Source organism: Erpetoichthys calabaricus, chromosome 2, assembly GCF_900747795.2.
Source record: "Erpetoichthys calabaricus chromosome 2, fErpCal1.3, whole genome shotgun sequence".
NCBI lineage: Eukaryota > Metazoa > Chordata > Cladistia > Polypteriformes > Polypteridae > Erpetoichthys > Erpetoichthys calabaricus.
This window is the reverse complement of record NC_041395.2, coordinates 307,951,692-307,976,474: the sequence shown is the minus strand read 5'-3', so window position 1 is coordinate 307,976,474 and position 24,783 is coordinate 307,951,692. Positions and strand designations below refer to the sequence as shown.

The following is a 24,783-nucleotide window of genomic DNA, read 5'->3' as shown; positions in this document are numbered from 1 at the left end:
GACAGACAAAAATACTGAAAGCAAAAATGTATTTCTGGATAGGCTTGACAGTTTTCCTCCAAGCAACAGTCCAGGTAATGTCTCATTAAAAGTACATTGCCATAATATGAAGGGTTAGGATGACCACCCACAACTGATTAATGGGTCTGTCCCTAATAAAATAAAATAAATAATATGTATTGTATATTTGTTTTTAACTACTTTGTGCATTTACTCATTATTTTAAAACATTCCCAATTTCATTTCATGTACATATGGAGCCAGAGACAATCCTGACAGCAAAATGCACACAGACAATGAACCCAGGACACGCAATCTGTAAGGCAGCAGCAAGCTCCACTAGCCCTAAACGCTGTATCAACTGTATCATAAATTATATTACTATAATTATATATAATTTGTGATACAGTTGATGGCCAGTTAATGCCATCTCTCTACCTAATGCCATCAATCTAAATATATATATATATATACAGTATATATATATATGTACATACTGTATATACACACAAACACACAAACATACACAATCTCTGTCACATATTCTGTATGTATATACAGTATGCCAAATGAAATAAGACATATGCCAAAAATCATACAGTAAAAACATAGGAAGTAATCTTTCAGAATACCGTATACCAGCACACATTGTATTTAGAAATGCATAATATCCAGTGTTAAATGTTACTCTGATGTATTTACTGTCACTCTGATGTAATTAAGAGAAAAAAAACTGAAAATTAGTGTAACAAGCAAATAAATGACATTACTTTAAAAATGTTAACAGAATAATAATCAATTGTAACTGATAATTAAAATAGTAAATTTATTTGGCAACAAGCTCTCTATTTTTATATGTGAAATATTTATAGATATGTTAAAGACCATGTCCCATCATTAAAGGTCCTAAATCATAAATGTCACTCTTCCCAAAACAAATGTTCAGCAATTTTTAAATAATATTTTGTCTTTTTTCTGGTTGTTTATGTTGGGCTCAGCACTGTACTAGTTATCAACCACTAAGCCAGGCAAGAGAGATTAGAGGATTACATGTAATGTGCCATCACACAAATTAAAAAAAAAGATGGGGTCTAGAAGGAAATCCCTCATACTGAATCTATCTAACAACAGCAAGGTTGGCATAGTGCTTGGTATTGAAGATTTACATATTTGGAGACCTATGTTCAATTCACAGCCCAAACATTGTGTGGCACATTCACATTTTCTTGCATTACTGTGAGTTTTCTCCAGGTACTCCAATATTTCTCACTCATTCCAAAAAGTGCTGGTTAAATTCACTGGCATTAACTGGCCAAGAATTAGTTTAAGGTGGTAGTGTATGCAAGTTAACCCTGTGATAGAATGGAATCACATCCAGGAATGGTTCCCGCTCTTAGTCTCAAGAAAACTTAAAACTCCCTACAGCTACATACAGTAATGGTTCAAAAACACATTCATGTCTTTTGCATAGAAATGTTGCCCTATAGTGGTCTAAACCATCCCTCTGACAAATGCTGGAATACTGTGAACAGTAAGCACATCACTGAAAGCATAATGTTTTTATACCAAGGCAGATAATAAGAAGAAATAAAAATACTACATAATTCTATGGCAATCAATATGCCAAGAAAAATAAAGTTAATTTTAAAATGTCCATAGTGCAATGGTGGTATAATTAAATGCATAGATACAGCATATCATACATTGCATGACTAAACAAGAGTTTATTGTGTTCTCCGTAGTGATTTTAGTATTTAGGGAAGTACCTAATAATGAAAACACTGATTCATATCAGTTCTTTTTTTTAATACAAGCAAATGGGACACACATACATGTATATTCATCTGCAGCCTTTTTATATTTGAAGCAAACATCTCAGTGAACCTTAATAGGTTTAATTAAATTTTATTTGGTCTTCACCCAGTCTTCTCTCACAGCCTTTTTAAGGACTTTTATCAGGCGTCATCGCTGCTGTACAATATTTTCTCTTGTGGTCAAACTGGTAGGAAAAATGGGGAGAACCAGTAAAATTCCTGGCAAAAGAAAATGGACAACTTTCCAGCCAATGGTTTGGATGGCCCTGTCTACGATCATTACCGAAAGATGCTATACTGCGTGTGCCTACTGTTGTCCAGTTAATCAGACAAATGAGAAACTGAAGTGACTCAGAGAGCAAGGAAGTAATTGGTTTGAGCACCCTTGTGTAAATTTTCCAATGAAAGGTGCTATAAATAAACGTGCTTCTCCTGCTTTAGTTAAAGCAAACTACAGAGAAATAAATTATTTATTATTACCAGTGCCAACATTAGTTGGCCAGAGACTGAACGCCTAGTGCATCCCAGCAATTCATGGTTTGTTAACATATAAACATGTCAACCTGCTTACTCGTGATGGTTTTCTTTACTGTCTTATTCTTTATTAAACGTCGATCTCTGTGCCATTTAACTCTGTCTACGGAGAACGTCACTACATAGATATAAAACTAATGAATGAAATTGTTTCTGCCAACCGGTAAAAATACACGACCCACCAAAGCGAAGAATTTGTTGGAAATATTATACTGACAGCTTCATTAAAGTCCTGCTGATAATGATTGGTGTTGAATAATCGATCATTGCAATGCTGAAACTGTACGTCGAGCTCATATTCTCTAAGTCCCTGCACGCGTGATTCTCCCCTGAGTCTGCCCCCCATCTCTTACACTGAAGGTGCCGTCGGCTGTCATTTTCAAATGTCACCAGCACTGGGTCTGTTGGCACATCGGACTGGACGGAGTAATTTCATGCCCGACCCCACACTGGATGTGAGAATGGAAAGCAAAAGAAAAGTAATGTGCTGGTCATTTTGTTTCTCTTTTTGAATAACTCACCAACAAGCGGCTCGCGAAGTACGAGCGCAGGTGCGCGACGCGGATTAAAGGCGCGACTGTCCACAGGCAGCATGAGCTTCTGGATGCTCCCTTTCTATGAATGCGCATCAAATAGCACCTCGTTTTGTTCAATTCAATTCCATTTCTTACACGCTGCAGCAGTACCCGGCGTTTGTGAACGACAGAAATGCCACACGGCTACCACCCGCGTGGAAATACGGGCGCAGCCACCTTTAAATGCCCACACGAATCCGACAATGGACATGCTCCTCTGCCACTGATACACGCAGTTTAGGTTTGCTTCCTTGCAACAAAGCCCACCGATAAACGAGGAACGCGTTCATTTATTTGCTCTTATTGTGCTACAAACGCCTGGAATGAAATTTGTCTTACCGTACAAGGTATTCCTGGTGATCTGCCCTCCCATGGTATGGCTCAGGGTGATTGTCCTTTCTCACGGTGACATTCTACACTCGGTCTTTAGCATTGCTAGCATAAACAAAACGGACACATACAGTACACACACTCACACACGGGCACAGAACCACAGGCGCGCGCGCGCGCGCACGCACAGCCCAAGAGCGAGCTCAAAGGCAGCCGGTCTCATTCAGTCCCTTGCCCAGCCCGCGGCCGTCTGCGGCGCTCCTTCCACGAGCGCTCGCCTTATTTGCATAAAAGGCGGGACACGGGGAGTGGCCAGCCGCTTGGATTAACTCCATCGATACTGCGTCCGCCGTGCACGTGCCCGTGCTCCTTTTACTGAAATATTTTATTTCTTTATTGTGAATAAAAAAAAAATAATCCGAACGTAAAAAGAACATTAAAAATTAAATGTAATCTTTAGAGTATTTGCTACTCTTTTGTAGATGTTTTATGTATGAAAAGAAAGAAAAAAATCTTTCCATATTAAAATGTTGCTGAGACATAGTAGGTAGGAATTAACGCTGGAGGGAACAGTCACTTACATTGGCCCAGATTAGAAGTGCTAATCAGCCCGTATGTAGATTTTGTGAGGCCTTAGATTATGTTGTTAATTTTTCGATGGATGCACTGACTGGTTTCAATGCATTGACTGCAGGTGGCATAGTGGTTAGCCATGCCGCCACCCATCTCCAGACTCCTGGTGGGTTGTATTTGGCCCCGTATCTGCCTATTATGCCTGTCACTTCCCAAAGACAGCTTAATCTATACGATCAAGACTATCAAAATACTGTATACATTTGCTCAGAAAGTAAAGGTCACTGACGGGGAAAGTGTAGCACAGTATTTAAACAATAAGTCACATCAGTGTTAAACTTTCATTCCTAAAAATGCTTAACAGATCACCATATCAAAAAAAATATGGACAGGCTTCCTCAGACATAAAATTGAACATCATGTTGAGAACTCAAGCCTTTCTGTTAGCTTTGCTAAAGGTTGACATGCTTTCTCCTGCTAAGGCTGAAGTACAGCTCCGCTTCTTCCTCCTATACATGTGCCCCTTTATTAACTCAAAAACATTAACGTTATATGACTTGATGACACTGAGCCAGCCCAGTATGAGTCAAGTTAAGTCAAGTTTATTGCCTGTTGTGTATATAGCAAACATAGTACAATGGAACTCTTACTTGAATGTCTCCTCAGAAAATCTGATAAAAATAAAATCCACCTTAATAAAAGGATAAGCGTCTGTGTGTCTGCGCACGTCCAACTGCTGTATCTCTGTCATTCCAAAAGATGGCGCATCACAAATATTTTTAGTAATAAAATGCATTGCATTTGTCATTCCAACAGATGGCACATCACAAACATTAACATGGCTTTTACGAATCTCATACCTAATGGCATATAACAGAGACATACGCATTGCATGGTGCACTGCAAACATTAACGTTGAATTCTGCATTGATCACTTAGATTCCAAGTTATCTTGGACAGCTAGCACAGCTAGTACAAAAAATAATAAAATCAATGTGTGGGTTATGTGGCAGAGTGCATCCTGCAATGGACTGGTATTCCATCCAGGGCTGGTTTCTGCCATGCCTCCACTGCTATTAAGGTAGACTCTAGATGTGTGTAACCCTGAAATAAAATTAATTGATGGGAAAAACAGATTGCTGACCCTTGCTTTTCTGATTTGTTACTTTCGTTTTTTTATTCATCCTTTTTCTGAATCTGTTATAGCAGTGGGTCTCAAGTTCACTACAGGCCACCCCTAATTTCATAATTGGTGACCAGTTTTTACCTTTAATTAATGTCATTGTTTAATTAACGGGCCTTTATTCCATGTACAAAGGATTCAGTAGTGTCAAGTTTACAGTTTTAAAAAATGAAGACATATTTGTATTTTTTTCCTTATCTTTAAATGCTTATCTTTGCTTTGTCATTTTTTTAATTAACGTTTTGTTTGGGTTTTGAATTCTTAACTATAAATGAATGTTGACATTTAATGACAAGCAGAACAGACACCAGCACAAATAACTCTGAATGCTAAAGGAAGCAGTTATTTCAGGGTTACCGACCGTATATTTGTTAGTAATTTTCTAACTAACATTACAAAATAACAAAAATACAGGAAAAGGAATGATTTCTTGCCCATCTAACACACATATTCCTGATTAATTCAGTAAAAATATAGGATAGCCAGTTTGTAATTTCCACATGGATACAAAAAACAGAAACTGGAAAATAAGAGCTTGCTTAAAATGAAGGTAGGAATCCAATTTAGAAAAGCAAAAAGTGGGAACAAATAACTGCATTCACAAGAGGCCCCCCCAGGACTGAACTTAAGAACTGCTGAATTATATTGTTATGTCCAGGCAGCAATGGAGTTGGAACCAAACGGTGTCAGAAAATTCCCTGATTATTTCAGAAATTTCAGTATCAACAAATTATATACATGACTTACATTTCCAACTTTCATTTTACATTTTCAATTTTTATTTTTCTAAAATTTAAACTGACTTCCAATTACCTGTTTCTTAACATTCATTTAGTGCTTTGCAACAAGTTTGTCTGTTTGAAAAGTCGTTGCTCTTAAATGGACGGTAGAGTGGCATAATGGTGAGCACTGCTGCCTCCATAATTCTAGTATCCATAATTCTGTGTTTGAGCCCTGTAACTGGCCGCTGTCTGTGTTTGCACATTATCCCTCTGTCTGTCTGGGGTTTTCTCTAGGGACACCTGACTTCCTCCAAATGTGTGTTTAATCTTCATTGCTGATTCTAAATTGGCCCCATGTGTAAGCATGAGTGGCCACTACAATGGCCTTGGCTTGGTTTCTTAGTGCAGTGCTACTGCTAAAGGCTCTGACCCCTTATCACTGTGAAGTGCTGATTAATAGGGTTTAAAAATGTTATGTTATATGTACAAGCAAAAGACCAATAGGTTAATCAGATATTGTTCAACTGATCAATTTATAATTTATTTGTTTTATGTTGGTAAAGAAAGATTTACTCAATGGAGTCAATGGAGACTCTGATCGGGGCGCTCGAGAGACTGAGCGAGGAGTCTGAGTGTCTGGGCCTGCAAGTGTCCTGGATAAAAACCAAGATCCAGGCCTTTAATGACCTCTTGGGCACAGCCATCAGCAGTGTGTCTGTCTGTAAAGGGAATGTCAGCCTTGTGTAGTGTTGGTGAGAACTGAACTGATACCCTTGTGGTTGGCAGTCTAGATCCACTGCCACTATGCCATCTTTCCTGCTCACAATGGGATGGCCTAGATCTACCATGCTTTGAATGGAGAGGTTTGCTTTCAGTGCCAAAGCAAAAATAGCTCTACAGATCCTCAAAGGTGGACATTTTTGAATACTGAAGTTCAAGGGTATTGTGTTCATATTACAATGAAATTCTTACTTGCATGTGACCCACAGATTATCTTTCAAATTTATCAAACATAAACAAGATGATGTTTGACAGCTGCAAATTGTGGATGTCAGCAAGTTACAAATGAGTCGTTTGGTGCTGAAGATAAATTGAAAAGAGACAGAAAAGCAAAGCCATTCTTTCTGTGAAAGGCTTTTAAGAGTCTTCTGCCTTCATTTTTAGTTAAGTTGCTTATTAAAATTCTTAATTTATAATTGCTTCTCTTCTGCCTTGCCCAGCAGCCAATTAACAGTGGCATGCAAAAAACAAAGGACAGTGCACAGAGCACCATATGAGGTCATAAATATAGAACTTGTTTTAATAAAATATAAGAAATAAGAATGAGATTAGAAAGATGAGGATTAAGGTATAGCAATGCACTCTGCTTTAAAAAACTGGTGTATTCTCTCAAAAATGTAACTTGTCACAGATGAACGGTCAAGTGAGTTATTCAAAGATTATGTGTATTAACGTTGAAAGTTGGCATCTGATTCATACATTGATTTGAGTAATAACCAGAGGCCACAGGGGTCACCCCCTGCCCGTTTACAAATGCGTCCAGTTAATTCAATTGTATAACGACAAAGGGCTGGTGCCTATGTTTGGAAGTAGTGAGCTCAAGGCCGGATTCGGCTCTTGGTGGTGTGCCATACCCTCACTTTGCCATACTGGGCCGGTTTGGAGTTGACAATTGGCCCAGCAGGGAAATGCTCGTCATGTGGAAGAAAAAGCGCAGACTCCACAAGGTAGGGCAGTAGCATCAACAATTACTGTCAATCCATTGAGATCCATGCTTAATTTTGGTTTTGTATTTATTGTGATCCTGATAAAATCACATTTGGCTTTACACTGTTTATGAGATGGTTCAAAATGTTATGGGCTGCAGTTTGGTTGCAAAGTAATTAAATTATTTACAAGGATAAAATAAAATCAAGCAGTGTGTTGGGTTCAGGCATTTCCCAAATTTAGACATGGCAGGTAAGTTTCTGCTACGTTAAATCAAGATAAGAATCAGAGTTACCCCTGTGTGCCTGTGTGGGATTCCCATGCAACGTAAGCAGAATGTGCAGGCATGCCCATCATTGTGTGAAGGCTTTAAATTACCACAAACAGTCAAAGTGTACAAGAAATAGTAGTGACATGTGTGTCCAACATTAATGACATCTGGAGTGACAACCAAATGATACATTTGGTTGGGCTGCTGGAATAGTGTGGCCATTGTGACTTTTTCAGTGAAAACTACATCCAGAAACTGAGGTGTGGCATCCATTTAAGGCTGCATGCAAATCAAAAGTCAGGATAGTGGACAAAATCAAAAATGAGGCAATTGTGGAATAGGTTGGTGTACAAAATAAGTAAAATACAAGGGCAACTACAGAGTTATCAAAAAGAAGGCAAGACCCAAGAAATGGAAGAAGTAACTGTGTACCCAACATTTGGTGAAAATATGCAATGAGATTCCAGAATTACTTCCTTTAAACATCATCCTTAATAAGCAATGGAAAGCAGGTGAATAACAAGCTAGCAAGTGTCCTAAGAGGGATGTGAGAGCCATTGTATAAGTGACAGGAGATGTGCTCTGCTACTGGCATGTGCCTCAGAGAGAAAACAGGTGACAGCCATTACACTATGGCAACCTGCAATCTGATTAAGCATTCAGAAAGTTTCTTTGTTGTTACATACACAAGCAAACAAAACAGCAGTTGCCTGTCTGGAGGCTAAGCAGTGCAGCGTGCACCCTTCAGCCGCTGGCCTTAGTGGTTCAGCTTGCATAGCTTCAGGATAATACAGTTGGGCAGCTCTCAGCCTCACATGAAGGAGAAGCCACCAGAAACGTCTGATGAAAGGAACTGTAGGAATAACAAACTGGAAATGTCCAGTCCCCACATCATCAGTCTCATGCAAATAGTTAAACTTTAAAAAGATGTTCCCTCTGTCATAAATTTAGCCATTTGTTGTATTCAAGAAGAGGCCTTGTCTTAGTAGATTTTTCTTTTTGTCTGAGGACTCAGCATGTCAACATAATCCCTACCTGAGGGCCCTTCATGATTTTTAAGTTCTGTTGCACTGCTGTCCTAAATCTGAACAATGAATATTTCCCTGCTTGTCCCGTCCCTGACTTGAGCTTGAAATGAAGTGTAAGAGCACAGGCAGTCAAAGGTGTCCAGTTCAAAGTCTTTGTAGTTTCACAGAGCCACAAGAATTAACGATAGATAAATACAGTGCATCCGGAAAGTTTTCACAGTGCATCACTTTTTCCACCTTTTGTTATGTTACAGCCTTATTCCAAAATGGATTAAATTAATTTTTTTCCTCAGAATTCTGCACACAACACCCCATAATGACAATGTGAAAAAAGTTTATTTGAGGTTTTTGCAAATTTATTAAAAATAAAAAAACTGAGAAATCACATGTACATAAGTATTCACAGCCTTTGCTCAATACTTTGTCGATGCACCTTTGGCAGCAATTACAGCCTCAAGTCTTTTTGAATATGATGCCACAAGCTTGGCACACCTATCCTTGGACAGTTTCGCCCATTCCTCTTTGCAGCACCTCTCAAGCTCCATCAGGTTGGATGGGAAGCGTCGGTGCACAGCCATGTTAAGATCTCTCCAGAGATGTTCAATCGGATTCAAGTCTGGGCTCTGGCTGGGCCACTCAAGGACATTCACAGAGTTGTCCTGAAGCCACTCTTGGCTGTGTGCTTAGGGTCGTTGTCCTGCTGAAAGATGAACCGTTGCCCCAGTCTGAGGTCAAGAGCGCTCTGGAGCAGGTTTTCATCCAGGATGTCTCTGTACATTGCTGCAGTCATCTTTCCCTTTATCCTGACTAATCTCCCAGTTCCTGCCGCTGAAAAACATCCCCACAGCATGATGCTGCCACCACCATGCTTCACTGTAGGGATGGTGCCAGGTTTCCTCCAAACGTGACGCCTGGCATTCACACCAAAGAGTTCAATCTTTGTCTCATCAGACCAGAGAATTTTGTTTCTCATGGTCTGAGAGTCCTTCAGGTGCCTTTTGGCAAACTCCAGGCGGGCTGCCATGTGCCTTTTACTAAGGAGTGGCTTCCGTCTGGCCACTCTACCATACAGGCCTGATTGGTGGTTAGCTGCAGAGATGGATGTCCTTCTAGAAGGTTCTCCTCTCTCCACAGAGGACTTCTGGAGCTCTGACAAAGTGACCATCGGGTTCTTGGTCATCTCTCTGACTAAGGCCCTTCTCCCCCGATCGCTTAGCTTAGATAGCTGGCCAGCTCTAGGAAGAGTCCTGGTGGTTTCGAACTTCTTCCACTTATGGATGTTGGAGGCCACTGTGCTCATTGGGACCTTCAAAGCAGCAGCAATTTTTCTGTAACCTTCCCCAGATTTGTGCCTCGAGACAATCCTGTCTCAGAGGTCTACAGACAATTCCTTTGACTTCATGCTTGGTTTGTGCTCTGACATGAACGGTCAACTGTTGGACCTTATATAGGCAGGTGTGTGCCTTTCCAAATCATGTCCAATCAACTGAATTTACCATCGGTGGACTCCAATTAAGCTGCAGAAACATCTCAAGGATGATTAGGGGAAATAGGATGCACCTGAGCTCAATTTTGAGCTTCATGAGCAAAGGCTGTGAATACTTATGTACATGTTATCTCTCAGTTTTTTTATTTTTAATAAATTTGCAAAAACCTCAAGTAAACTTTTTTCACGTTCTCATTATGGGGTGTTGTATGTAGAATTCTGAGGAAAAAAATGAATTTAATCCATTTTGGAATAAGGCTGTAACATAACAAAATATGGAAAAAGTGATGTGCTGTGAATACTTTCCGGATGCACTGTAGATAGATAGATAGATAGATAGATAGATAGATAGATAGATAGATAGATAGATAGATAGATAGATAGATAGATAGATAGATAGATAGATAGATAGATAGATAGATAGATCCCAACCTTGGACTAGCTTCCTAGCCCTCTAACAGAAAATGGCTCTGAGCCTTTATGGCATGACAAACACCACAGGAGGTTATAAAGCGAATTGTTTCCTGGTGTCTCCAAAGCAGTTGTAGAGCTTCTCCTTTACCCCTGAAGTCGATTTTGCAGTTGAGCTGGAAGTGACCCCAGTAAGGTATTTTAATTTTTCAGTTAGTCAGAAAAATGTGTGTCATGCCGTGTGTGTGTGTAGTCGATAGGATTGGAAGGACAATGTGCTCTTCTTACAGGAGAAAGAGAAGTTAGAGTAAACTCAGGAGAGGTGGGATGTTAAAGGCAGTGTTACATTACTTGGGCACAATATTGAGATATGGCCAAGTAGACAAGCCACTCCAATGATAGTTAGGGACATGGGCCCTTCATTAAGAGAGCTCAGGGTAAATTAAAGGCTTTTGCTTTGTTGTTTTTATTAATTTTAGCTTTCTTATACCCTTGTTTTACATATTTAGTTTTGAAATAACAGTAAATCATGTATTAATATATATTAAGGATAATAATTAATAAAAGAATACATTAATTACTTAATAAATCCATTATTATTTTTGACTCTTGATCCTGACTCCAGAGTGCTTCCACAATAGATACTATAGTATTGAAATACACAAAATAAAAATACAAATAGCTAGATCAAAAGATGAATATGAAAGGCACTATATAAACTTTTTCCCCTACTGTGCTCTGTGATTATTAAAGAAAGAAAAGTCAGATGTAAGATTTTGCAACACCACTTTTTATGAAGCTTATCAAAGTTATGACTTCAGATGTTCTGCACATTTTGTAAAAAAGATAACTGAATTTTAACTTTTGGAAGTTATAGGTGGGAAATGTAAATGGTAAGAAAAATTATTTTTTAAGTTTCAAATAAACACTAGATGCTATACACCATGGAAAGTTTAATGTCCTACCCGTTTCTTAATAATCAAAAATTCCCTTTAAGAAAACAAACCACCCAGGTCCATGAGTGGAAGTTCAGTTTAAGAGTCGGTTGGAGGCAGAAATGTGCTGAAGGTACTCAGATATCTAAAAATTAAAACTGGAAAGCAAAAGCACACCTTCAAGGTGAATAATTTAAAAATGTGGTAATGGGCTGAACAGGAGGATAAGATGTTCAGTTATAACAACAAGAAAACAGGTCCTCTTATGGGTGCTGCAGTTAAAAATGAACTTCTGAACCAATATCTTTTCATATTTAGGTATCATGTGCTGAAAGTGTTAAATGAGTGTTAAAACATGGATATGCTTTTTAAGATAATAGCAAGCCTGAATGTTTTTGATAACTGTAAGTAAAAACAGCATTAGAAACAGTGAAATGATAATTTGGCAAAGAAATGTATACCATAATGATATGTCCTTTTGGAACAGAATGTACTTTTTAGTACAAAGGGCAGTAAAGGCATGAAAAACAATAACATGTATACACAAGTAGTGGGTTTTAACACAAGTGTGAGTTCCTGAACGCTTTTGTTAGAACCTACTAAATATAATCTCAGTAAGATTTAACTTAGTCAGGTACCTCACCGTGAAGACATAAAGGGAGGTCTGAGTCTGTGTCATCCATCCATTTTCTAAATCTGCTTATCCAGAGCAGGATTGCAGGGAAGATGGAGCCTAAATTAGCAAGCATCGGGCGCAAGGCAGGAACAATACCTGCACAGGGTGCTGGCCCATCACAGTGTCATTACTGCTGAGTTACTTTAAGACAGTTATTTTCTTTACTACGTTTACTTTAGCAGCATCACCAAAACTAATAGTTAAAACTGGCAACAAGCTAAAATACTATATTAGATGCCATCTGCATTTAAACTTTTATCTTTCTGTTGTGTTTTAACCCAACCACAGGGAATGCACAAACCAGTGTGTTTCTTCGTGGTGGTCCCAAGCCTGGATAAATGGGGAGGGCCACGTCAGGAAGGGCATCCGGTGTAAAATTTTGCCAAATCAATATGCGGACAACAATACAAACTTTCATACTGGATCGGTCGAGCCCTGGGTTAACAACGACCACCACCAGTACTGTTAGCCAACAGGGTGCTGGCGGAAATTGGGCTACTGTTGGCCAAAGAAGAAGAAGGAGAAGAAGAGGGGGGAGACGTGTCCAGAGGCAGGAGGAGAGGAGGAAAGTAAAGAGAGTGGAACTGAGGGTAGGAACTTTGAATGTTGGCAGTATGACTGGTAAGGGGAAAGAGTTAGCAGATATGATGGAGAGAAGGAGGGTTGATATATTGTGTGTGCAAGAGACTAAATGGAAGGGGAGTAAGGCCAGGTGGATTGGAGGTGGATTCAAATTGTTCTATCATGCTGTGGATGGGAGGAGAAATGGGGTAGGAGTTATTCTGAAGGAACAGTATGTCAAGAGTGTTGTGGAGGTGAAAAAAGTGTCAGGCAGAGTAATGATTATGAATCTGGAAATTGGAGGTGTGATGATGAATGTTGTTAGTGCATATGCACTGCAAGTTGGGTGTACAATGGGTGAGAAAGAAGAATTTTGGAGTGAGTTAGATGAAGTGATGAACAGTGTACCCAAGGTACAGAAAGTGGTGATTGGAGCGGATTTCAATGGGCATGTTGGTGAAGGGAACAGTGGAGATGAGGAGGTGATGGGTAGGTATGGTGTCAAGGAGAGGAATGAAGAAGGTCAGAGGATAGTGGATTTTGCCAAAAGGATGGACATGGTTGTGGTGAATACATATTTTAAGTAGAGGGAGGAACATAGGGTGACGTACAAGAGTGGAGGATAATGCACACAGGTAGATTACATCCTATGCAGAAGAGATGATCTGAAGGAGATTGAAGACTGCAAAGTGGTGGCAGGGGAAAGTATAGTTAAGCAGCATAAGATGGTGGTCTGTAGGATGACGTTGGAGATCAAGAAGAGGAAGAAAGTGACGGCAGAGCCAAGGATCAAATGGTGGAAGTTGAAAAAGGAAGACTGCAAGGTTGAGTTTAGGGAAGAGGTGAGACAGGCACTGGGTGGCAGTGAAGAGTTACCAGACAGCTGGGAAACTACAGCAGATGTAGTAAGGGTGACAGAAAGAAGGGTGCTTGGTGTGACATCTGAAAAGATGAAGGAGGAAAAGGAAACCTGGTGGTGTAATGAGGAAATACAGGAGAGTATACAGAGAAGAGGATGGCAAAGAAGAAGTGGGATAGTTAGAGAGATGCAGAAAGTAGACAAGAGTACAAGGAGATGAGGCGCAAGGTGAAGAGAGAGGTGGCGAAGGCTAAAGAAAGAGCTTATGATGAGTTGTATAAGCTGTTGGACACTAAGGAGGAAGAAAAGGACCTGTACCGATTGGATAGACAGAGGGACAGCTGAGAAAGATGTGCAGTAGGTTAGGGTGATAAAGGATAAAGATGGAAACATACTCACAAGCGAGGAGAGTGTGTTGAGCAGATGGAAAGAGTACTTTGAGAGGCTGATGAATGAAGAGAACAAGAGAGAGAAGAGGTTGGATGATATGGAGATAGTGAATCAGGAAGTGCAACGGATTAGCAAGGAGGAAGTAAGGACAGCTATGAAGAGGATGAAAAATACAAAGGCTGTTGATCCAGATGACATACCTATGGAAGCATGGTGGTGTTTAGAAGAGATGGCAGTGCAGTTTTTAACCAGATTGTTTAATGGAATCTTGGAAAATGAGAGGATGCCTGAGGAGTGGAGAAGAAGTGTACTGGTGCCAATATTTAAGAATAAGGGGGATGTGCAGGACTGTAGAAACTACAGGGGGATAAAATTGATGAGCTACAGCATGAAGTTATGGGAAAGAGTAGTGGAAGCTAGATTAAGAAGGGAGGTGATGATTAGTGAGCAGCAGTATGGTTTCCTGCTAAGAAAGAGCACCACAGATGTGATGTTTGCTCTGAGGATGTTGATGGAGAAGTTTAGAGAAGGCCAGAAGGAGTTGCATTGCGTGTTTGTGGACCTGGAGAAAGCATATGACAGGGTGCCTCAAGAGGAGCTATGGTATTGTATGAGGAAGTCGGGAGTGGCAAAGAAGTATGTAAGAGTTGTACAGGATATGTACGAGGGAAGTGTGACAGTGGTGAGGTCTGCGGTAGGAGTGATGGATGCATTCAAGTTGGAGGTGGGATTACATCAGGGATCGGCTCTGAACCCTTTCTTATTTGCAATGGTAATGGACAGGTTGACAGACGAGATTAGACAGGCGTCCCTGTGGACTATGATGTTTGCTGATGACATTGTGATCTGTAGCGATAGCAGGGAGCAGGTGGAGGAGACCCTGGAGAGGTGGAGATATGCTCTAGAGAAATGCGGAATGAAGGTCAGTAGGAACAAGACAGAATATATGTGTGTAAATGAGTGGGAGGTCAGTGGAATGGTGAGGATGCAAGGAGTAGAGTTGGCAAAGGTGGATGAGTTTAAATACTTGGGATCAACAGTACAGAGTAATGGGGATTGTGGAAGAGAGGTGAAAAAGAGAGTGCAGGCAGGGTGGAATGGGTGGAGAAGAGTGCCAGGAGTAATTTGTGACAGACAGGTATCAGCAAGAGTGAAAGGGAAGGTCTACAGGACGGTAGTGAGACCAGCTATGTTATATGGGTTGGAGACGGTGGCACTGACCAGAAAGCAGGAGACAGAGCTCGAGGTGGCAGAGTTAAAGATGCTAAGATTTGCATTGGGTGTGACGAGGATGGTCAGGATTAGAAATGAGGACATTAGAGGGTCAGCTCAAGTTGGACAGTTGGGAGACAAAGTCAGAGAGGCGAGATTGCGTTGGTTTGGACATGTGCAGAGGAGAGATGCTGGGTATATTGGGAGAAGGATGCTAAGGATAGAGCTGCCAGGGAAGAGGAAAAGAGGAAGGCCTAAGCGAAGGTTTATGGATGTGGTGAGAGAGGACATGCAGGTGATGGGTATGAGGACAGAAAGATTTGGAAGAAGATGATCTGCTGTGGCAACCCCTTAACGGGAGCAGCCGAAAGAAGAAGAATCTTTCTGTTGTGTTTTGTGTGTATATAAATAAGACAACTTTAAATTTTGTGATTCAAGTTCAAGCACTTTATAGTCATTGTTTAATTGATTGGTTATTTGTTTTTTTATCTTTTCTTTGAAGTGGTATGTCAAATCCCATTAGTTTACTGAATTCTCAATAAATAAAGAAAGAAAGAAATCAGGCGCATTATGGCGTATGTGTAACCTGATTGATAGTGATGTGTTTGAGATCACCAAAGTCATCAGTTCATCTCAGCAACTTGACTATCTTATCATTTGAACACAATCTTACTGAAAATCTAGATAGTGAAGAAATTATTGACCAGGTCAATCTAAAGCTCAGACATCTGAGTTTGGCATAAAACTTTACAGGCCAGGTAGAGACTGATTTTTTGTGTGTGGCACAACAATATTTGATTGCTCTGATAATTTTTGCTCAAGTTTTGGTCCTAATAATTCCGTTATGTGAATGTAGCATAGTATGAATAGATGTATTTTTTGGAAAAGTGCCCTTATATATCCTACTAAAAACTACAACACCCATTTTTATACAGGCCTACCCTATAATCTATTCCTGGCTATGCCCCTAGTTTAATCTAGCCAAATTGGTGCTAGTCCCAAGCCTGGATAAATAGAGAGGGTTAGTGTCAGAAAGGGCATCCAGCTGCAAAATTTAAAAAAAAAACCTTAATTAAAAAAAACAATTTAAGGAAAAGAGTCTGACTGGGGAGGAGGTGCAGGTCCAAGCTGTGTGCAGAAGGTTGATCAAACACATCGACCCCAACATAGAAGTGGGAAAAGGTGAAGGAAAAGAAAAACAAGATCGTGTCAACCTAGGGGCTGCTTTAAAGAGCTAAGTCTGGTTATGGATGTAAATTATAGGACTATGGGGGCTTAGGACCTACAACATTTAAAACAAATCTGTTAAAGCCCCAGCACCAGGTGCTAGGACCCAGTAGTTTAGAACAGCAGGCTGAACCTTAAGGAACATAAGGTCACCTATGCCTCCACATCTCTCACCCCTTAGTCTATTTAAGAGAGATGAGGTTCTTGGCTTGAGGTGGGCTGTTTCCGGCTCATTTCCAGTTTTCACAGTGGCATACTGGCAGTAAATGATTGTGTAATGACACCTTCTAGGGGCCCCAATTCTCTGATTCCCATATCATCATTATCAAAATTCCAAGAGGAATACTTGCCCCACTATTCAATACTAGATAGATAGATAGATAGATAGATAGATAGATAGATAGATAGATAGATAGATAGATAGATAGATAGATAGATAGATAGATAGATAGATAGATAGATAGATAGATAGATAGATAGATAGATAGATAGGGAGGAGGAGGAGGTTGGGAGCATGTGCATGAGCATGCCCACCACATAACAGACCACCTGGTTTGGGACCCGAGTGCAGCAGGTGACATCTCAGCACCACATATAAAGGAAGCAAATGATATGTATCAGGGTGCTGGAAACTCCGAGGGGGCTTTAGGTTGTCCTACCTGGTCTGGCTCTAAATAGTACCAACCACCTTTTGGATTTTTTGCATTTAAGTCTCAGGTGGCATGTAAGACAAATAAAACTTTTAATATGTTTGAAGTTATGGCAAGATGAAGATGTGAATGAAAAACAAATGGTTTTTTTTTGACCTTATACAATTTCTTGTATTAGGAATTTGTTTGTATTCGCATACCCTTTGGGGTCAGAGCGCAGGGTCAGCCATTGTATAGCGTCCCTGGATCAATTACAGGTTAAGGGCCTTACTCAAGGGCCCAGCATAGTAGGATCTCTTTTTTGGGAGTGACGGGGATTCGAACTGGCAACCTTTTGGATACCAGCACAAATCCTTAGCCTAAGAGCCACCACTCCCCCCTGTACAAACACAGCCCAAATTGCTAAGGTGTTTTTTTGGATAGATTCCACGGAAATTTCCCTGGCAAACATGCATAAACCATTCTAAACAGAATAAAGCTTGATTAAGAGAGACGGCATGTTTAACGTTAACAATGTCCAGAGATGTGTAGAAATGAAGGATCTGACCTGGAGTACCAGACATGGAAACCTAAGGAACCTAAAGCAAACATTTCTGTGCATGAGCAGCTTCTCCAAAGTGTGCACTGAACCCTTATTCTCTTGCCTTTATGCTTACTTTCTCTTGATGAAAGTAGTGAGAGACAATATGTGCATATAAGCTGTGAAAAAGGCATGAAGATCTAGTTTAAGGTATACAGGAATGATATTGCAAATGAAGAGAAGAAAAAATAAACCTGTGAGTGAAAATAAATGATTTTCCCTCCTACAGGGTACCCAAAATTGAATAGAATAACTTTAACAATTTATTACAAATACACTATATGGTGAGGCAGGTGATTTGGGTCTGTGAAATGGAAGACGACTGAGTGAAGAGGTGCACCAAGGTGAAGCTGGGGGAATGAGGCCATAGTGGCTGGTTGGAGGTGGTCCCAGATGATATGAAAACACCCTAAAAGATATCCAGAAGCACAGAAAGTGGAGGAAAACATTTTATGAGTAAACCCAGTGGCCATCAAACTGGTAATGCTGATGAATATATAACATGATGGAGATATGCAATGTAAAATGTGCCAAAGAAATACCTCCTTGGTGTCATTCCAGGCATGAATAGCCCCAACAATAAGATGATTTAACTGTTGTTTTACACTGACTATAAAAGATAAATTTACTTTAGGTATACTGAGAGATTGACATTTAGGCTGGAGAGCCAGATGATAATTGCATTTTCATTTCTGAGTCAGAACCATATCGCTACATATTTACATCAAACCCCAAAGTCAAACATGTTGTCAAGCCTGGGTCACAGAGTTGCACAGAGATGGAAAAGAGATCAGGTTTCCAAGGTACAAAATCTTTATTGTTGAACTGACAGGCACAAACACAAGACCTTATTCAGAATAGGTTTGTCAGCAGCAGAAAAGCACACAGGTTGCAACTGTCAAATGTGGCAGTCCAGCTCCCTTCTCCAGGTCAAAAGAACACAAAGTCCTCCTCATCAAGTGGGTTCAACGGCTCGGAAATAGCGACTGGAGCAGACGTAGTCTGAGGGAGAGAGGAGAGTAGAGTGAGCCATTAAGCTGGCTGGGGCTAGGTCTTTTAAATGTTGCAAACCTCATCCAAGAAGCATGTTATGCAGTAAGCCTGCAAGCCTGCAGCTGATCCCACAAAGGGGACGGGTAAGAGTGTGTGTGTTTCTCACTGAAATACTGTTTAAGAGGGAGGTTCAGATGGGTAGCTGTGTTTCTTTGCCATAGGTTTAGAGAGTTTTGTGTGACATGATGTCAGATTTGCCTTTTTTTCTCTGTTTTTTTGTGTTGTTCCAATAAACATAAAGGAAATAAACATGTGTATACCTAAACATTTGTAATTGCAACAATTTTCTGGGAGAAATGGTGCATTTTCTGGGAAAAATCCAGGGGTGCTGATAATTTCGGCCATGACTATAAGAGCATAAGAGCATGCCACTTGGTGGCGCTATGTCAGAGGAAAAACAAAGCAGGGGAACTGTTGAACTGCACATGAGCAATGATAATTGCCATTATGGCAAGTAACCAGCGGCGACACTGGTCACGATGTTCATGATATAAAGTTACAATACGTATAGCCTTACATTATATGTTGAAACTACAAGAGGATGCCACTGAGCCCCAAACTGCAGATACAATATCACCCAATACAATTCTGGGTTAAAATAAAAGGTATTTATTCATCACCAATATGTTTTCCTCAATGGCAGCAGCCACGATACAAAAATACCAAAGATTTTCCTTTGTCCTCTAGTAGAGTGTTGCCCTCTGCCTCCCAACTCTGACTCCCTCAAGCGAGGCTGCAGGCTTCCTTTGGAACTAGAACCTCCCAGAAAATACTTCCATTGTAACACCCAGGAGCACTTCCGGGTCATATGGAAACCAGGACAGTCTTCCTTGGGCATTGAGCCTTTTGAGGCACCCAAAGACCCCGACAGTGCTGCGTTTCCAGACTCTAATTTCTATGCCACCTTGCGGGTGTCCTGACTGGGTTCAGTCTGTGGAACATTTGCACCTGTTGTGTGGGGGAATGAACTGCTCCTGGCACCCATGTTCGCACAGTCCATCGCACAGTCCATTCATCATTGCCTCCTGGCCAGGCAAGAAGTCATCCTCCATGCCAGCTAGGGTGCCTGTCCTTCTTCCTCCATGACACTTACAATGTATAAAACTATAAAATTACAAAAACGTAAATAAGTACCATTAATGATATTTAAAATGGCAGAATATATTATTTCTTTATTTATTTGTCTACTTATTGTGTCTGTGGCAAAATGAGTACTTTCTTATTTTTTAAACAACTTAGAAAAAGTCTGTAGGTTGTGACATCTTTTGGATTGGAATAATTGTTTTGAAAGTTGCAGCATTTAAAACGTTTTGTTTACTTCATCAAAAAAAAAAAAAAAACAGGAACCAACGCTATAAAGTGGAGACAATCATGACATTACCAAGAAGATCAATTGTATACACAAAAACGTAATAAAACAAAACTTCTGGAATCTGGACATTACTCTAATGTGGGCTTCCTTACATATGAAATATTCTGGAGTGGTACCTTGAAAAGATGGTCACCCCTTGAGGAGGGTCTTGACAAATGACCCAGAGAGATCAGCGTAGTGGCACCATTATAGCAGGTGGTAGTGAAGCAGGAGCTAAGTGCTTGGACAAAGCGTTTGACTTACTGGTTAAAGTACATGGCTGTCCTCACCCATGGTCATGCACTTTGGGTAATGGTGGAAAGATTGAGGTTACACATTGTGATGGATGGCCAGAACCCTTACCTGGCAGATGTGCAGAGTGCACTGCCTCCCCCAAAGTGCTAAATGGCAGCAACTCCCCCACCCTGGGTTGCAGCAGTGCCTCAGATTCCCTCAGAGCTCCATGGGAGTTGGAGTTTGGCATAGTCCTGGTGGGTTCCATAGGGGCACCAGGGGGAGCTGCAGAGCCCTACTTTGTTGGGCTTCTGCTTCAACTGGGAGTTGATTCTGCACCTTGCTAAGGAGCCACCAGGAGAAATCCCAGGTGCAACATAAAAGGAGCTGCCTCCCTTCATTCTGGGAGCCAGAGATGGGAAGGACAGGGTGACACTTGGCAGAGGAGTAGTGAAGGTGGCCTGAGAAAGACTGAGAAAACGAAGAAATGAAAAGAAGTGAGCTTTGTGCTTATACTCTGCTGTTGTATTGTGCACTGCAGGTGGGAAACAATTGAAAGCGTTTCTCACAGCCAAAAAAAAATGTGTGTGTTGCAGTGACTTGTGTTTGTGTCTGCTTGTGTTGGCTTTGGGGGATCTGGTGTGCCCCCTGGTGGCCATAACATGCAAGATAACAAAATGATGTTTCTCCACAGTTTGCTAGACTCTGCCCTGATCCTCTAGACCAAGAGGTTTAGAAAATGTTTGAAGATGCCTCCTGGGTTGTTTTGAGCAAAACCTCTTGGAGAAAAACCAGAAGCTGGACCAAGAGCATAAAGGAATTCCCTGGGAGATGTAGAAGACTTACTGGGGTTAGGAAAGTTGAACCATCACAGTCCATTACTACCAGAACCCTATCTTGAGGAAATGAGATGACGCATTTTGAAATAAATGTGTAAAGACAGTTCTGTTGAGTCAGGGTCAAGTGGACCCAGCAAGGGCAGAGAGGGCATTTTCCACATAATGTGTTTCATTTCATTGAGGTTTTTTGAATGTTATTTTGTGTTTTAAATTATACTGTACACAGATCTTGTAAATGATAAGTTAGTTCTTAAAGTGAAATTGCATTGGATTGCCTTACTGCCAAAATGTGTGAATTCCACTTTTTAAAACTCTGTACTGTCATCGCTGTTTTTGTTGCATCAACACCATGGTCTTGGTTGCACACTCTTTTGGATAGATTCAAAGTTTGTTTCTTCTTCACTGTAATTTGTAGTAGCAGACTTCAGGACCTTGAAGTAGATGCATTTGATTTATTTAATCAATATTTCAGAAGAAATGGGCAATGGCGTACAGATAAAGACCACTGAAAGGTTTAGTGACATTGAATCTGTCATGAAGAGTCATCTCCCAAAAAGCTTTACAAGGACACACATTATGGAACATTTTTCATTCTGTGCTGCCAGGATAGGCACCAATTCCAAACAGTCTGAATTGGATAAGGGAGTTACAAATGGATGGGTGGCTGAAAGGATGGATGGAATTTAAGCAAAAGTAAATAAATGACATAGTGAATCAACTGCCCGGAGCTCAGCCTTCAACTGTCCTTAAATGAAAAGCCTTGAAAGCAATCATTGGCTAATTTAATGGGGTAGAAAAACTATAGTAGAATAAGACTTAAGGAGATCATCTGTTTCAAAGGGACATTGATTTGCTTTTTAATGCATCTCTTTAACGAGATGTAAAAATGAACATAACCTGTGACAAAGCAGAAATGTAATCCAACCATTCATTTAGTAGCAGCACTGCAGGAAGAAGCAGATCTAAACTCTGTATGGCTCAGCAGCCCATCGTAGGGCTCCCCTACATACTCACACAACTCCAATTCTGAGCTGACAGTCAACTCACAATATGCCACAGTTGTAATGGAAGTCGTCACTTATAAAAGACACAGAAACCCACCGCTTTACATTCTTTAAATAATCATATGGAAGCTATAACATTGTTGCTATCCAAAGCAGATTGCAAAATAAAATAGCACGATAACGTTTGTTGCTAGGATGGCGCTCTTCACTAGAATTATGCCATGAAAAGATTAAGGCAGATTTATTGTTTTAAGGAACCGGTAGATGAAATGTTGTTGAAAACCTTTGTCAGTGTTCGAAACAAGGAAGGCAAGAATCCAAAACACACAACTAGATGCACGTCAAAGTCAAAAGCAAAAGGTTGTTAGTCTGAAGATCTTTTACATATAACACACATGCTTAGTCTTGAATCCACAGTCTCAGACCTTTACACCGAGGTGTTGGTGATGTCACCCGCCACGTGCCTCCTGTTCTCCATGCATAGTAACACTAAAGCTCCATATAATACAATAATAGCAGTGCAATAAGACTTTAGAATAATTTCAACAGCTAGAAAAATACTCCTAAAGGCAAATTAAAACATTATATTTGAGTTCTCCTATAAGCAGAATCCTAAATAAATCAAAACTCCACAAAAAAGGATACAAAAAATGAGAGAAAAAGAACAAAGATATTAACAACTAGCTAATATCCTTTGCAAAAGGAAAGGCTGCTTGAGAAATGAGGATGACCAACCAAAGCCAAAATCAAAACCAGAACTCTGTCCTATTTGTTTGTCGCACTCAAAACGCTAATGAAAGAATAATTATAAAGAAAGAAAAGCAAAGATCCAAGAACCGATGATACTGAAGTGCATACAATACACGTGCATGCACAAAAGGTTGTTTTTATGTGATATCCGCAAACTCGGATAATGACGTGTCTGATGTGCTGCTTTTTAAATCGTCACGTTCAAGACACTGGTTATACATGACAAATGGTGTCATAATAAAAGTGACTCAAAATACTGGGGCCTGTAAAAACAATGGCTTAATTATTTTTTTTAATAACTGAAAATAATAAAAAATTTGTTCAAAAATGCACTTCTGAAAACCCATAACAGGACAGATATGAAGAAGGAGAAGCTGAAACAAGCACACAGGAATTTTTTTAAATTACCCAGAATCATAACATATCTTCATTTGCAAGGCATGTGTATTCATGAATATCTTATATCTTACTGTATATAAACAGCATCTATGTCCAGTAACTATTCAAAGAGCATATATATTAAAGTACACTCCTACAAGTACTTGGGGGTCCACATCAATGACAACCTGGATTGGTCTCAAGAGCTATATAAGAAAAGGCAGTGCAGGATCTTTTTTCTTAGGAGACGGTGTTCCTTTAATGTGGGTAGTGACATTCTTCACATATTCTACAACTCTGTGATGGCCAGCGTGATTTTCTATGCTGTGGTATGCTGGGCTGGTAACATCACTTCAAGAGAGGCTCACTGAATCAACAGGCTAATTAAAAGAGCAGGCTCAGTTATGGGACGCACTCTGGAGGTTGTAGTGAAGGAGAGAAATAAAACAAAGCCGAGTGCCATTATGAACAAAGCTGCACATCATCTCTCTGACACACTAACACTGAGGACTTTCAGCCAAAGAATAATTCGGCAGAAGTGTGTCAAGAAACTACTGGAGCTCCTTTATACCGACAGCAATACGCCTGCATAATCCCTCACTGTGAGTGGGACTGCCAAGGCAGAAGTTTTCTTTTCTTTCTTTTTAAAAGACCACACAGCAACTCTACTAATATGTTAACTTTGTGTGAGAATAAAATATTGACTCAGCCAGGAAAGAAAGTTTGTTTTCTTGATTAAATTAAAGTTTTTGTGTTGTGTAGGTTTCATGCCCTTTCGCTTTGGTCTCAGGTCTCTACAAGTATGACCCTTGCCTGTTCGACTTGTCTGTAATCTTCACCACACCTAAATCTCCTGTTCCGAGTTCTTAACTTTTCTGTCTACCAATCAGAGCACAACAGAAGCTGGCTCCATATTTCGCTAGTAACTCAGTGCAGGAGGTGAAGTGATTCTGGATAATATTGACAGCCAAACACATTAGTCACTATGCCAGCTGCTTCTGTACGTTTTTACTAAATTGGATGTAAAATGAATTGTTCTTTTTAATAGCACTTTTAAAATGTATTATACTTTATATTTAGCTAATACCTTAAACCAGGGATACTTATGTGCTTACAGTTCCATTGCTTGTTTGTGTTTTTTGCAGTTGGACCACAGGTAGGCTGTGTGACTTGCTCAGTCCAAGGTGAAAATAGAACCAGCAGCCTTGAGGTATAAAGCCCACTGTCTTTAACACACTGAATGTAAGCAGAAATGTCTATAAGGGACTTGCTAAGAGTTAGTAGTCAGCCCTGAACTCTCTAGCATGTGCTTCCCGGGCCAAATTCCTACCTGCTTGGCTACACTAAACTCGCCAAAGTGAATCCATTTTATAAAAGCAGTCTGGGCTTTCAGCGCGTTGTCTGTTAGGATCACATTTAATGTGAGTGCTCTAATCAGGCAGCAGCGTTC

At 40.2% G+C, this 24,783-nt stretch overlaps 1 protein-coding gene across 3 annotated transcripts in view; it reads right to left on the bottom strand.

Moving 5' to 3' along the window:
- Window positions 1-24,783, bottom strand: part of neurl1aa (neuralized E3 ubiquitin protein ligase 1Aa) — a 390,689-nt gene that overhangs the window by 154,783 nt on the left and 211,123 nt on the right. The window contains exon 1 of one of the 3 annotated variants that reach the window (XM_028795862.2): window positions 3,263-3,491. The exons of 1 other annotated variant lie outside the window; for it this stretch is intronic. In XM_028795862.2, the coding sequence (XP_028651695.1) occupies window positions 3,263-3,296 (34 nt within the window). In that variant the 5' untranslated portion in view covers window positions 3,297-3,491. Of the gene's footprint in view, window positions 1-2,869; window positions 3,027-3,262; window positions 3,492-24,783 lie in introns of those variants that run through there. One more of the 3 variants, XM_051922179.1, reaches the window with a different exon arrangement.